The 14515-nt window shown below is 45.9% G+C and overlaps 1 protein-coding gene across 3 annotated transcripts in view; it reads left to right on the top strand.

Annotated features, from left to right (window-relative positions):
- Window positions 1-14515, top strand: part of LOC111162208 (protein kinase C beta) — a 356652-nt gene that overhangs the window by 301461 nt on the left and 40676 nt on the right. For all 3 annotated transcript variants that reach the window (XM_022526438.1, XM_022526437.1, XM_022526439.1), the window contains 2 exons: window positions 7754-7845; window positions 9518-9580. In XM_022526438.1, coding sequence (XP_022382146.1) covers window positions 7754-7845; window positions 9518-9580 — 155 coding nt within the window. The remainder of the gene's footprint in view (window positions 1-7753; window positions 7846-9517; window positions 9581-14515) is intronic.

Here is a 14515-nt window from a genome sequence, read left to right as displayed (position 1 = left end):
GGAGGCCTGTGAAGCCCAAGTTGACTGTCATTTTGCATCTTGTGACCCAGAATCCCTTTATGAATCAGCTACTTTTTAAAAAAATGACAAATCTAGTCTAACGTGCTGCAAATCTGATATGTTTTCCTTGTGAGCAACTTCGAGTTTTGAAGATGAAAGATCCCTAATAGAATTAAAAAAAAAAAAAATCCTGAAGGTGGTCAAAATAGATAAAAGGGAAAAAGACACCCACCGCTATGCAAAACAACTTTTGTCATTCTTAGAATGATGCAAATTTTATTTCCAAAAAACTTATTTAGAAAAAGCAAAGTTCCATCGGAAGCATTCTCCAAAAATTGGATTAAAAAAAATTGGATGAAAAGAATCTCTGATTCTTTTCATGGCACAACGTTCCCGAAAATGAAAGGTATTCAATTTTATTTAAGAGATGATTCTAAACATGTTATAACTGAGTATGTACATGGAAAAGAATCAGACAGAGGCACAGACGAATCAAAACATCGATTTAGGGAGAGGTCCATAGATAATTGTCTTCATTTTGAATTTATAGGATTTCAGAAATGTCTATCATAAAACAATTTAAAGGTGTTGAATGTGCCACAAGATGGCCAAAGGTAATACCCAAGGAGATGGAAAATCCATCAGAAAGAAGCTGAATTTTAAAAATTGCTCACTAGATGAGCCGGGGTTTAGGCAAATTGATCTAGAAGCACAAAGGGATAAGCATGAGCGCCTCCGTCAGAGAAATCTGGGTCTGTGGTTAGTGGCTGTGTGACCTGTAGAAAGGCACTCAACAGCTCTATTGATTTCATCATCTTTAAAGTGAGCATAATAAGAGAGGGTCTAAAAAGATGATGTACCACGTGCAGATAAACAATGAATGGAGGCGACCTGTACCAATAGAGCTGGGTTTGAGGGGCGCCTGGCTCATGGGCTCAAAGGATTATGTTCCTTCCAGTCCTTCTGCAGTTTTTCCCAGGGACAATTGTCAGCCTGGCACATTCATGCAATTTCCCAACTGCCAGTGGGCACAGGCAGTTACGTCTCCTTAGCAAAACATCTATTTTAAATGTTTTCTTTTCAATTGAACATATGCACTTCTTTTTTTTTTTTTAAATAGAATTAGATTTTATGAGTCATTGAAGGACAGAAGTTACTTCCTCCCCAAATTTGCTGTCGTCGTGGTCCAGCAAGAACTCAGTTGCAAGGCACGCTGGGAAGGACGTCAACCCAGAATGCACTGGGGGACGGGGACGGGGGTGGGGATGATTCCACTTGTAGGGCTGGCCCCTGATGGTGTGTCCGTCGAGCACCAAGAGCATCCGAGGGGTCCTGGTAACTCGGGATTGGCTCAGGGCTGGCAGCAGTACCCAAGGAGGTGGTTTGATGTAAGGGCATGGCTGTAGGAAGCCTTGGCATAGTCTCATTTGGCAATGGTTGGGTTGCTCCTCCAAACTATCACATGTTGGGAAAAAAAGAGAGACAGAATTTTATTGGAAGGAGACAACCCAAAGGCAAAGAGGTACCTGGGCCTTGTGAAGAACTAAAACTTCAAGGCTTTCTAGAATAGATCTCTTGTTTCTTTCTCCTTGTTTTCCTTGTCTCTCCCCGATCATGGTGACGTAGCTTCCCTGGCCCCTTGCTGGTTTTCTATCTGCCCACCTCCCTGGGTCCTAATTCATACCTGTAGAGAAGAGAATCCAATCGGTTCAGCCTAGGTCAGACGTTTGATTCCTGGCCCAGTCAGCTGGGATTTGGCTACTACTAACTTAGCTGGAACCTTTAGGATGGAGCTGTGTCTACAGGGGAGGGATGATGGTGCTCACATCAGGTGCCATCTTGAGAGCAAGGCAACGAACTGTCTTGGGGCAGGACATAGCCAGCTGCTGGTGGTACAAACATGGTGCTGAGTGCCTGCAAGGAGGCCGGTGAGAGCTTCACCAGTAACAGGGCTTGAGGCAGTGGAAGCATCAGAGGATCCCGAGCTCAGGAAAGGACTCAGGAGTGCAAGCCAGGCCTATAAAATGGGCATTGGGTAGGAAGAGACAAAGTCTGCTTCTCTCTGCCTTCTTAACAGTGGCCTTTGCACATCTATTTAGCAATCAAAGGTCCGTAGAAATCCAAGGAAGAGGAGGAATGGTCGTAACCCTTGAGAACATGTGAAAGGGCAAAGCTTGGAAACCTAGGGGCGGGGCGGGGGAGGAGAAGAGGAGCATCCATTGCTTGATTCTGATGGTGATTCTAAGACTACAGAATACAGAGGAAAGACGAATTGTGTGTGATGTGTGTCCTTGACCACACGCTGATTTGAGGGAGGCTCTGTGAGTTTGCATAGATGCGAGATGCATCATCTGATACGTCTTTGCAAAACCCTCTGAAGGAGAAGCGATTCCTGCCTCTTTTTGAAAGCAGGGAAGGTTTAGTGTCTGTTACAAGGTCTCAGAGTGGGTAAGCGGTATAATTGGGATTAAACCAAGGACTAGCGCTTGCTAAAGCTAGGACTCTTACCCACGGCACCGTACAGCTTCTCCAGAGGAGCAGATCCATCTGAGCCATAAGAACAGCTTACAGACAGGATTAATTCATTGGCCAGCTTAGAAAATCATTAAAGATCACTCAATAGGTAAATGCTTACTGACACTCCCTTGAAAGTGTGGGGGCCTGCGGTTAGAGTTGCCCACACTGTTGATCTTCTCTGTCTGCGGTGTCTTATTAAAAGTGGCAGGCGTGTCCCCCCCACTCCCCCCGGCAGTCACATGGACATCCTGTCACATCCCACTTTCAGCTGTCTTGGAGAAAAAAAAAATGATGATTTCTTTGAATTCTCTGCCCTATCCCGGGCCCCCCAAATAAATTCGGCACATGCCTTGCAGTCAGTGTTTTAAATCAAATGACCCTTACACTCACGCTCCAGATGGGAGACATCCTGTCCAACCATTTTGCATGATGCACTGTGACAGAGAGACATTTAGTTCCATTTACTTACTGATCAAATATGGGAGATAACGGGGAAAGGAGATTTAAAACTGATGAAGGCGTTTCCTGCCGAGGGGACAAGGGCAGCGGATAAGGAAGAAAAACACCAATAACAATGGCAATCTGGGAAAAACACTTTGGAAGTTGAGCAGACTGGCTAGGTTGAAGAGAAAGATGGTGAGCTTGCCTTTCTGAGCTTTTAATTGGAGTTGACAGTGGGACACCCACGTAGAGAAGTCCTGTAGCCAGCTGGAGCTGACTAGAGCTCAGGAGAAAGAAGGAGGATGGAAATATAAGTCAAGATTTTCATCAGCCCAGAGAGACGAGGGTTGAAACTTTGAGCTGTGATATGTCCTCTTTGGAAAATTAAACAAGTTGGAGATATTGAGGATATACTCAATGTATACTTTCTGATTTTCACGTAGTAGGTACAGCAAATAGGTCCTAATCGAAAACTAGTGCATGTGACCAGAAGAAAGATCTTTTGAGGTCTTGAAGTAATTTTATCCGAAGAGTGGGGAACATAGGGGCTCCTGACTGGCTCATTCAGAAGATCACAACACTCTTGATCTCGGGGTTGTAAGTTTGAGCCCCCTGATGGGTGTAGAGATTACTAAAATAATAATAATAATTATTATTATAGTAATAATAGTAATATTATTAATAAATTAAAAAAACAAGAGTGGGGAGCAAAGTCAAACTTCAGGGCACTATAGGCAGGAATAATTATGTAAGAATTGGAGGCAGTGGGTGAGGGCCATTTAGTTAGCTGACGCCCCCGGAGCTCCCTCTTTGTGCCTGTCACGCAATTTCTCTTATCACATTTTATTTTAGATTATGGCTTGAGTTAGTTGCATATTTGTTTTCACAAAGACTCTGAATTCTCTGAGGGCAAGGTCTGTATCTTATTCATCATTTTTGTCCCTTTAATACCTAATACATGACTTGCAAAAATAAACGCCCAAGGAAAGTTCTAAAATTCACTTTGCAAGGGCGCCTGGGTGGCTCAATCGGTTAAGTGTCTGCCTTCAGGTCGCGTCTTGATCCCAGGGTCCTGGGATCGAGCCCCGCATCAGGCTCCCTGCTCACTGGGGAGTCTGCTTCTCCCTTTCCCTCTGCCTGCCTCTCCCCCTGCTTGTGCTGTCTCTCTCACTCTGCCAAACAAACAAATAAAATCTTAAAATAAAATAAAATAAAATAAAATTCACTTTGCTCAAGGTTGGCTCTCGACCGCCACCGGCAGTGTTTTTCACATTTTGATGTTCCTTACCTTGGGGTGGGAGATGAACTTGGTGGCCTCTGGACAAAATGTATTTGTTTTAAATGTAAGACGGTTGAAGGATTGGTGTAGCCAAGCCAGGCTGGATGTCGCCTGGAGTTGATAGACTCCAGATATGCCTTTATTGTTTTACAGAGACAATGAATTTCCATTTATGACTTTAGTATCAAGTTCTAAAATTTTTTAAACAGTATGTTCCAGTGAAAAAGTGAGTTCATGGAAATATTTTTAAAATAAGTAAATTTTAGTCGATGAGGCAGACAAACAGTAAAATCTAGAAGCTGGTATGTGAGAAAACCGAAGCTGGAAGGGTGATGGTCTTATGCAGTGTATCAGAATCTGGTCCTCCCCTAGCTGGCTTCCTTCTCCTTTGTACCTCCTTACGTGCCTCTCTCTCCCTCTCAGCAGTCATAGCCGTAAAATCAGGGACTTCAGACGTAGTTACGGTGTTCAAAATATACATTAAAATGAACACAAAACCAAAGAACTAAAGCCATACGCATCCATAGCCCACCTGGAGTTCTCTCCCACCACATTCTGGGAAACGTTGCTGTTTGGAAACTTATCTGGTCTCCCCACTCCTCGGGGGAGTTCTTAACATTGGGCACCACGGATTTCTTCACAACAGCATCTTTGGTGGTGCAGTTATGCCTAGCCTAAGAGGGCATCATTACGTGTTTGTTCGGAAAATGGAAGGTGAGCAGGACGCCAGCCACAGGGTTTTTAATGTGCAAAGTACCAGGGTGCCGAAGCCCGACTCCGTACAGTTCAAAGACGATGGGTCTCAGGGTTTCCCCGCATGCAGTTCGTGTTAGAAACAAACCACAGAATGTGGCATTATCCACAGTGGAGAGCTCCCTGATGTTGGGATTCTAACTAATGAGTTTGGGGGGCAAGCTGAGTTCTTCCAAGCAGAAAGCAAGCAACTGAAATCTCTCCCTCACTTACTTTTCTCTCTGTGGCCAATGCCATCTGCTAGTTTTAAAAATAATTTTTAAAAGCAAGTGTTTTGGTTCCCTTCAATGTGCAGCAAAGACAGATGCTATTTTTAAGGCTTGTTTTCTATCAAAAAAAACCCAAAGAACCAGGGGCTGGGTGCTGGCAGTTCTTCTGGCTGTCTCCACTCTGCCACTAACTTGGATGTGACCTTTTTTTTTTTTTTTTTTTTTTTTCAAATCACATAGGCCTTGGACACTGAGAAACAGAAGCGATAATTCTACCTCTCTAAAGATGTCATAAGGGTCAAGTAGTGTTGGCCTGAGGAAATCTCTTGACTTTTCAAAAATTATCGATTACCCTTTACTTCTTGCCTGTGACCTGCCAGTTTTTGTCGTGCTTTGCGGCTGGAACTCTGTACCCCTTCCCTCCCCTCCTGGACGGGAAGCAGTTAGAGGCGAGGACATGCCCATGCATCCATACAGCATCTAGCTCAGTACCTTCCACAAGAGCAGCCTGGAACGGACCTGCCTGGGTTCAAATCCCAGCTGGGCCGTCCAGCAGCTAAGGGAACTGAGGCAAGTTTCTTACCCTTTCCTGGGCTTTAGTTCACATCTTTAAATGGAGGAGAAGGGTCATACTGTCCTGTTGGATTGTTCAGAGAGAGAAGTGAGGCAAAATCGATACAGTGGTTGGCTCAGTCCCATGATAAATGCTTACAAGATGGTAGCTTTATTTCGTAAAAGGTATCATTCCTATCATTAGACACTCAAGACACGTTGGACAAATGCAGCTATGATTGTTAGGTAGACGACACAGCTCTGTGCACTGTAAGAAGGATTCTGCTGACAGTGGATGGAACATTCGTGATAGGGCCAGCAGCACGTTCGAGCTCTCCACACACGTCCTCATCGTTCTCTCTGGGCTCCTGGCCTCACAGGCCCACACGACAGCCTTGTGACTTTGGGCAGCAAACCTCCTTTTACATTGTGACCCAACCGTACCAACCTATAAATAGAACCAAAACACACATTTCACAACGTAACACCTACGGGTACTTTGTGTGGGGTGCTCTGATCATTTCCATCCTGTTCTCTTTGATGCTTTTTTTTTTTTTATTAAGTTGATCATGTGGCATCAAGGAATGACTTGACCCAAGTGGGCATCTCTGAGAAGAGGTGAAGTCGTTTTTTCATTTAGCGGACACCCCCCTGATGGAAGGAGAAGTGGCAAATTTCATGAAAGTGTCCCCCAAGGACCACAACATTCATGTGTTTCACTGAGTCCCAGCAACAACCCTGTGGTTCAGTTATTACTATTATTTTTACTATTATTAATATCCATGCCACAGATGAAGAGACTCAGATGTTTAATAATCTTTCCAAATCATCCAGCTGTCATGAAGCAAAGCTGGGTTCCAAATAAAGTCTGTTTGGCACTGTTCTCCATTCTCTAGCACCTCCTATGAGCAGGTCTTGGGACAAGAACAGGGCTTACACAGCTGAGCAGTACACAGCCCCTGACTCTAAGAGAGTTCCCATCTCCCTTGAAAGACACGTTTAAAGTTTTCCCTCAATGGGGTATAGATTTCTTTTTCTGGCCCAAATTCTTTTCCTTCTGGATATGCCCTCTGAGGCCACTATTTCTCAAATTCTATTAATTCATCCCCCCCCTATAGTCCCTGTGTTAGATATCTACTACAATACCTCAAACCTCAGGGGCTTAGAACCATGATAAGCATTTATTATCTCACAGTTTCTGTGGGTCAGGAACTCAACAGAGGCTAACCTGGGTGGTTCTAGCTTGGGTGTCCCACCTGAAAGTTGTCATCAAGCTGTCATCTGGGCTGCGGTCATCAGAAGGCTTGACTGAGGCTGGAGGGTCTGTTTCCAGGCTGGCTCCCTCTGGTGGCTGGGGAGGTGGTGTTGGCTGTTGGTAGGAGGCCTTGGTTCTTTGCCAGACGTACCTTCCTGAGGTGCCGCTTAAGCGTTCCTGGGACTGGCGGCTGGCTTCCCCAAACAAGGGATCCAAGAGAGAGCAAAGTGGAAGCCACAGTATCTTTTGTGACCTAGCCATGGAAATCACACCCGTCATTTTTTACACTATTCTACTGGTTACACAAGTCAGTCCTGTTCCTTGTGGGAAGAGGCTGCGCAAGGACATGAATACCAGGAGGGGAATGTCACAGGGGGCCGTCATGGGGGGGTGATTACCATAGCTACCTATTATCTGTAATATGATCTATGTGTTTCTTTTCCATTCTTTATAACAATTAGCTTTATCCTAAACCATAATATCCATGAAGTCACAATATTAATGTGCTAATTACATTTTCCAGGACAAACAAATAAAATTGACAGTTATTAATTAAAAAAAAATGCATGTACCGCCTATGCCCAGTTGCATATATGCAGTGGCCTTTGGGGGAATAATGGGCCTGAAGATGGGGACCTGGCATCGAGTCCTAGGGATTTTGATCCTAAATCCCACCTCTTCCCTGCTCTCCACGCGGAACCTGAGAAACACGGGATGTTGACGATATGGTTGGCTCCCTTCTCCTAGGACCGCCTGTACTTTGTGATGGAGTACGTGAACGGGGGTGACCTCATGTACCACATCCAGCAAGTTGGCCGGTTTAAGGAGCCTCATGCTGTGTAAGTACAAACTTTTCCCTTGGGATACCTGGGTGGGCTATGAGTTACCTTGGGTTTTCAGCTGAATAGGGATTCTTCGCATCTTGGGCTGCTTCTTCATGAGAAGTCTGTGGCCGGGGAAGAAGGTGTTCTGCTGAATAAGGATATACTTCTTTCTTTCCTTGACACCAGCTAAGAATGTGAAGCTTGAAAACCACAGCCATTTATTTATCTCAGATGTTTGCCCCTGCCTCCGAAGGAAAGGCCCCGGAGGTTTTGTGGGGGGATGTCATGGTAGCGTTCGTGTGTTCATTCGCCAGTCTTTCTTGAGCGCTTACTCTGTGCCAGGCCCAGAGAGTTTGTAGAAACTTGCTCAAGATCACAGAGCTGGGGCGTGTGAGACAGATCCCCACTCTGACCCAGATTTTTGCTCTTGTACTTTGCCCTACACCATGGCTCACTCTCTTGGATGCCCTCCTTCCCCGGAGAATGACAGATCAAGTTGCTTTGTGGCTGTGCCCTGAGGCTCTTGGGTGGGGAGACTGATTAGGGTTTTTGGAAATGTGTTTCCCCTGCTGAGTCCATTCTGTCCCTGTCAGTCCCCAAGGCAGCCAGGCTTTTCTTTTGAGAACACAGACCTCATCATGGACTTCCCCTGTGGTGACCAGGAGCAGCAAGTCAGGGCATTAGCAGAGACGACCTCTCCTGAGCAGTTGGCTACGATCTCATTGTCCCTCTAGAAAGCCCTTCAGGACTCACCTAGGGCCCATCTGGCCACTCCAGAGGCTTGCCGACTCCTGTTCAGCTCAGCTCTGCCCTCTCCCCTCCCGCCGGCCGCGGTGATGAGCACCGTATTCCTCTAGGGTTTGCCTTCTAGATAGCTCCTTGCGCCATGCCTAGGTCTTGCCACGGTTCTAAGGGGACCCTGGGCTTGGCTCTTCCTTGACTTCTAAAACCTAGCGGACCACAGACCCTCATCCCATCATCACATAAAACAAATTGTCAGGACACTTAACAGAGTTCCCTAAAGCCCCACCTGACCCTGTGCTATCACTGGGACTTTCTCCTTCTCTCAAAATCTCTTTCCTTCTGGGCCTCCATTAAGAGCTTACAAAGGCAGACACTGGGGGCATTATTAATTATTAATTTTACTTAATTATGTGGGCACCATTATTAAGGGCTTACATGGGCAGAGGTTGGGCCATTCCTTCGCAATATAACTTGGTCAGGTCATTTTTTTCTCACTGAGCCTCAATTCCTCCTTTAAGGAAAGAGGGAGGTACTAGTAGGACCTACCTCACAGGATGGTTGTTAGAATTTAATCAGATAATTATCTACAGTTTCGGTAGGTAGATGGTAAGTCTTCAGCAGATTAGCTGGTAGTATTCAGGTACTTCAAGAACTTGCCTTGGACTGAAACTCATTCTCCAGCCAGTCTGCCTTCTCCCACGGCCTCCTCCCCACCTCTCTGCCCACCCCGGTTCATCCTGAAGGCAGCCTTGTGAGTCTCTCAACCCTGTTCACTCACCCACACCCCCCTGCACATCGTGTTACGAGATGTGCGGCTGACCGTCCAAGGTGGGACGTGGCTGCCCCACGCCTCGTTCAATTCTGTATTGAATTCTGAGGTTTTGCCAGGCATACGGTGTCCTTGAATCTCTCCATTGCTTTTTTTTTTTCCCCCTAATTTCAGATTTTACGCTGCAGAAATTGCCATCGGTCTGTTCTTCTTGCAGAGCAAGGGCATCATTTACCGGTAAGTGAGCACCAAACCCCTTCCATCCCCTCTTCTCCCTCAGCTCCTCCCTTCCCTGCCTCTTTCTTTAACTGCTTTTTAAAATTAGAATCCCTGGTGGGGGAGGAATCCTCCAGTCCTGACTTGGGCATGTGTTCGCATCGCCCACTGCCCTGGCAGAGTTTGGGCAGCTCTAGATGGTGATGGAAGATCGCTATGGACCCTGCCGCCAGTGATGGTTCGGAGCCTCCGATGGGAGACCCTTTGCTTGAAGGAGGGAAGGCTCACCAGTGGGGGCCCAGCGCTTCCTTCTCTTGCCTTGGGACCCCAAATCTGGGGAGCAAGCAGAGAATCTCGCCTGGCAGGATATGGTGGATCCTATTATTATGAGATGATTTTTTTTTTTTTTTTTTTTTTTTTTTGCTACATAACTAAAATGTAGAAATGGATCTCTAAAATGCTTGCCCTGAAAGACAGGATTAAGTTCAGGACTTGGCATTTGCCCGTTTTTGGAGGAGCAAGTGTACGATCATAGCTGTATGAGTCATACCGTTTCATATTTCACGCAAGGCAGGCAACTGAGCCTGAGGCGGCTCTTTGTCAGTGGTCTGGCTGTACGAGTCTCCTTCTCTCACCACATGGATGCAAACGGCAGAGGCAGTGCAGGCTCGGGCTGGTTGGTCACGCAAGAGAGGCTGACAGGGGCCTGGGGCTTCCAGAGGGCACTTGGCACAGGCGAAGGTCTATCTAAGAGATCGTGAAGAGCCATAAAATTCCATGCCACTCACGTAGCTGACGGACATTTACTAAAAGCCTACTATGTGCGAGGAGCTCTTCTAGATGGTTCGGGTGCAGCTCTGAGAAGAAAACAGGCAAAACCTCCTACCTTGTAAGACTTCAGCTGTAGTGGAGGGAGACGGATATTAGGTCACAGAGATACAGTCTGTCACGTAGCAATAAGCACTAGGGAGAAAAGCGGAGCAAGGGAGGGGGGCCGGCATGTGCCAGGTAGTGACAGGGACACCTGTCACCCTGTGGAGGGCACGGGATCGACGTCTTGCTGCAGCCGAAGGTCGTGGGGCCAAAAAGCGTAAAAAGATGAGCCCTGGCGGTCTCAAGGCAGATAGTGGAGTGGAGGCCGTGGGCACTGGTGGAATGGAGACATGGGAGGTGAGCATCTTGCCAGAAGCCTTCAAAGTCCAGGGGCTTTTTTTGAACCCCTTGAAGTGGTGATATGCATCTAGTGGGGGAAGGGACAATCATCCTGGGGATATAGAGTCCCTACTCTGCTTCGTTGTCCCTAAGAGCGGAGGGATGAAGGTCAGGAAGAGGACTGGTTTCACCTGCCACGTGGGCGAGGTCAGTGAAGAAACAGAAAGAGAAAGAAAAAGAAGAATTTTAAACTATAAATTGCATGCTCATTCTGGCCATGCTTGCCCTCAATGAACCCGTACCACTGTGTGTGCAAGAGACGCACTTGGGAAACCTCTGATTCTGTTTCCTCTTGCCCCAAGTGGGGGCATCTTGTGCCAAATGGCACTCTGGTGTTGAAGGGTACACATCATCTTCCGTATGACGTGACTCCTCGTTCAAGCCAGTAACTTCAGCAGGGGCTTAGCTGAAGAATGGGCATTGTGGGTAATCATTCACTCTACTTGATTTTTACTTTATGTGCTGACATTAGAACCTTCCTCTTGGGCAGGATGGGTCTTGGCTATAATAGAACTGGCCACTGAGGATTGCTGAGGAGATTAATGTGGGACTGCAGGTTAAGTGGAAGAAAATCCAGTCCCAGGGGAGGGGCCGGGAGAGGACATAGAATTTCTTTGACAGCTGGGGTGGGATTCAGCGTTGGGTTTCCTGTCTAGTAGGGTTGTGGATTGGTCTGGGATCCAGGACCTTCACCATTCCAGTCATAAAATAAAAGATTAGATTTCAGTGCTAAGACTTTGCCTACCTCAGAGCTCTCTCTACTAACACATTCTTCAATCCTTCCTCAACTATTCATACTTTTTAGGGGGCACTAGTCTCTCTTTTAAGGCATTCAGCATCTGAATCCCTTTCATTCATGTGAAGGAACAAAGTCCATCTCCTGCTATATAGAAGGGAAATGCCAGGTACTATCACAGCCTCCCTGCATCAAAGGCAGACACACAACCCAGGCTCTGACACTTGTCACACTGACACAACACCATGAACCAGAAGTAGTGGCCAAGAAAGGCAGAGACTATAGAATCGAGAGTGGCCATAGAAATCAGCTACATCTAGTTTCTAGAGGCATGAGGAGAAGCAGTTCTTAGCAACAATATCCAGAGTCCAGCATTAGGGTTCATGGAACAGGATGGCTGTACCCAGTGGTGGCATCTGTGACACCTTCACTGGACCAGCTCTGCATCGCAACTAAGCATTGTTCCTGGCTGCCTCCCCTCTAAATCTGATTCTCCAGCCTTCTAGGAAATTCTGTGGACTCCCAAGACCTTTTTTAACAATCCCTTTCCAGGTTGACATGGTTAGAGTTGATTTTTATCACTCACAATCAAAAACCTTGATTGAGGCAGAGTTTGTGAAATTGATAATCAAATGAAAACCAGTAAAAAAAAAAAAATTACATGGCAGAAGAAACATGGTTTCTTAACTTCATTGAGATGACCTTCATGTGGTAAGGTCTTTAAAAATGCTGCACATCTCTCCCTCTTTCATTTAGATCTCTAGTTAACTGGAGAATTCTTAAGTTAAGAGGATGAAGAATTATGTTAGACTTGCCCTCTTTGAGGACTGTAGCTGGAGATGTTGGGTACAGGGGAGACAAAGATCCTTCCAAGTTTCATGTCTTATTTATGGATCACTATCCCTAGAATGTGTGATGGTTTTGCCCTTGATGGATTTCTGAAATGAAAACAATTGTTCCAACCCCTTTCTGCAGGATCATTCCATTGAGCAAAATAATGCAGTAGACGATCAAAAGACATATGTGATGATGAATATGACTGGTTGTCCCCCAGCTGCATAACCTGCTGGCCATTGGCACCTGAAGCTCCTTTTTTTTTTTCTTTTTTTCAGGTTTTATTTATTTATTTATAAAATGTGTGAGAGAGGGAGGGAGGAAGTTGGGGGAGGCGCAGAGGGAGAGGGAAAGAGAGAATCTCAAGCAGACTCCATGCTGAGCACAGAGCCCGACATGGGGCTTAATCTCACGGCCCTGAGACCCTGACCTGACCTGGAATAATGACTCAGATGCTTAACCAACTGAGCCACCCAGGCACCCCCTGAAGCTCCTTTTCTATAACACATGAAGCTGTCACCACTTTTCTAGTTTGCCCAGCTGCCCGTTTGGGGGTATGTGGTCAAACTGAGGGCAGTGTCATGGGTCTCTGTTAATCAAATCACATGTAGATCTGGCATGTTTTAGGTGAAACAAGTTGCTCTAAAGTCCAGTGTAAGCTCAGAACTGGCATTCAGAGACCACTGTGGCTTGTAGAAGGACGAAGGCTGGATGTGGGTGGTACCATGGACAGCACCAAAGATCACTGTATGTTGCTGTTGGCAAGTGGGGTGCAAGTGGGCCTCCCCTTGGATGACCAGACCTCACAGACACTGGTAGGAAATGCCAATGTCTTTTTTTGCATTGTATTCTTTTAGTCGAAGGTGACGACAGCAACTCAATTCAAACTAACTTGTTAAAAGAGATATTTTTTAGCTGACATAACAAAAGTCCGGGGGACAGATCTAACTTTATGCCAGGATGGATCTGGGGGCTCAAATGTTATGAGTGCTCACTTTATCACCTTCCTTCCAAGTTCTGCTTTATCTCTACTAGCTTTCTTCTTTATCCGGTGACCGCTGGCACTTCCAGACTTACGTTCTACCACCCGAGCAGCCCCAATGTAAAAAGAGCTCATCTCTTTCCTAACAATAGTGCCAGAGCCGTTGCTCAATGGCTTTGATTAACTCATATTAGGTCACATGGCCATTCCTGGCACAGTCACTGTGACCAGAAGAATGAGGTGTTTCCGGGCGCCTGGGTGGCTCAGTGGGTTAAGCCTCTGCCTTCGGCTCAGGTCATGATCTCAGGGTCCTGGGATCGAGCCCCGCATCGGGCTCTCTGCTCAGCAGGGAGCCTGCTTCCTCCTCTCTCTCTCTGCCTGCCTCTCTGCCTGTTTGTGATCTCTGTCAAATAAATAAATAAAATCTTAAAAAAAAAAAAAAAAGAATGAGGTGTTTCCAATGGCCAGGATAGGCCCCCATGACCACTCGTGGAGCCAGAAGCTAGGATCACTACCACCAACATTACATGGCTTGAGAATCAGGGAAGGATGGTCCTTCAAAGGAATATGCGGAGGCCGTCATCACGAGATGCTAAATTAGGCAGGGACCACAGATGTCCACCACAAAATGAAGGTGATTTAAGATAGGGATCTGAATTAAATAGTAGACCCCCTTACCTCTCAGGAGGTGACTCTACTGGACTCTACTGAGATTGAGAAAGACTGGCCCATGGATCACCACTGCTCATTGATAACTGAAACACCAAGTGTTGGCACTGGAGTAGATGTTTAGGGAGGAGGAAAGTGTGTTGATATTGAAGTAATCCAATATGCTGGGAATGTGCAGGCATTGCTAAAAATAATCAGGCTCTCCTCATCAACACAGATAGAATGGAAGAATGTGAGTGTAGCAGATGTCCTTTAGGTTAAAGTTCAAATGTTACCTCCATGGAGATGACACCTTTCTGGCATCCTGTTTACAGAAACCTTCCCCAGTTACTAATTCATCATCTTCTTCATTTTCTTCACACTGCCCATCAAAATCAATAGTAGTCATAAAATCAATAATCATGTAATAATTAGATAATATATAATAATTATAATTAATAATCATGTAATAATTATAGATTTGGACACCTGTTAATTATCTTTTTCCCTATACTGGAATTTAATCTGAATAAGAGCAAAATGT

The sequence above is a fragment of the Enhydra lutris genome, unplaced genomic scaffold (assembly GCF_002288905.1).
Source record: "Enhydra lutris kenyoni isolate GAN:26980312 unplaced genomic scaffold, ASM228890v2 scaffoldscaffold90, whole genome shotgun sequence".
Taxonomy (NCBI): domain Eukaryota; kingdom Metazoa; phylum Chordata; class Mammalia; order Carnivora; family Mustelidae; genus Enhydra; species Enhydra lutris.
Note: the sequence above shows the minus strand (reverse complement) of the source record. Positions and strands in the feature narration are given on the sequence as shown.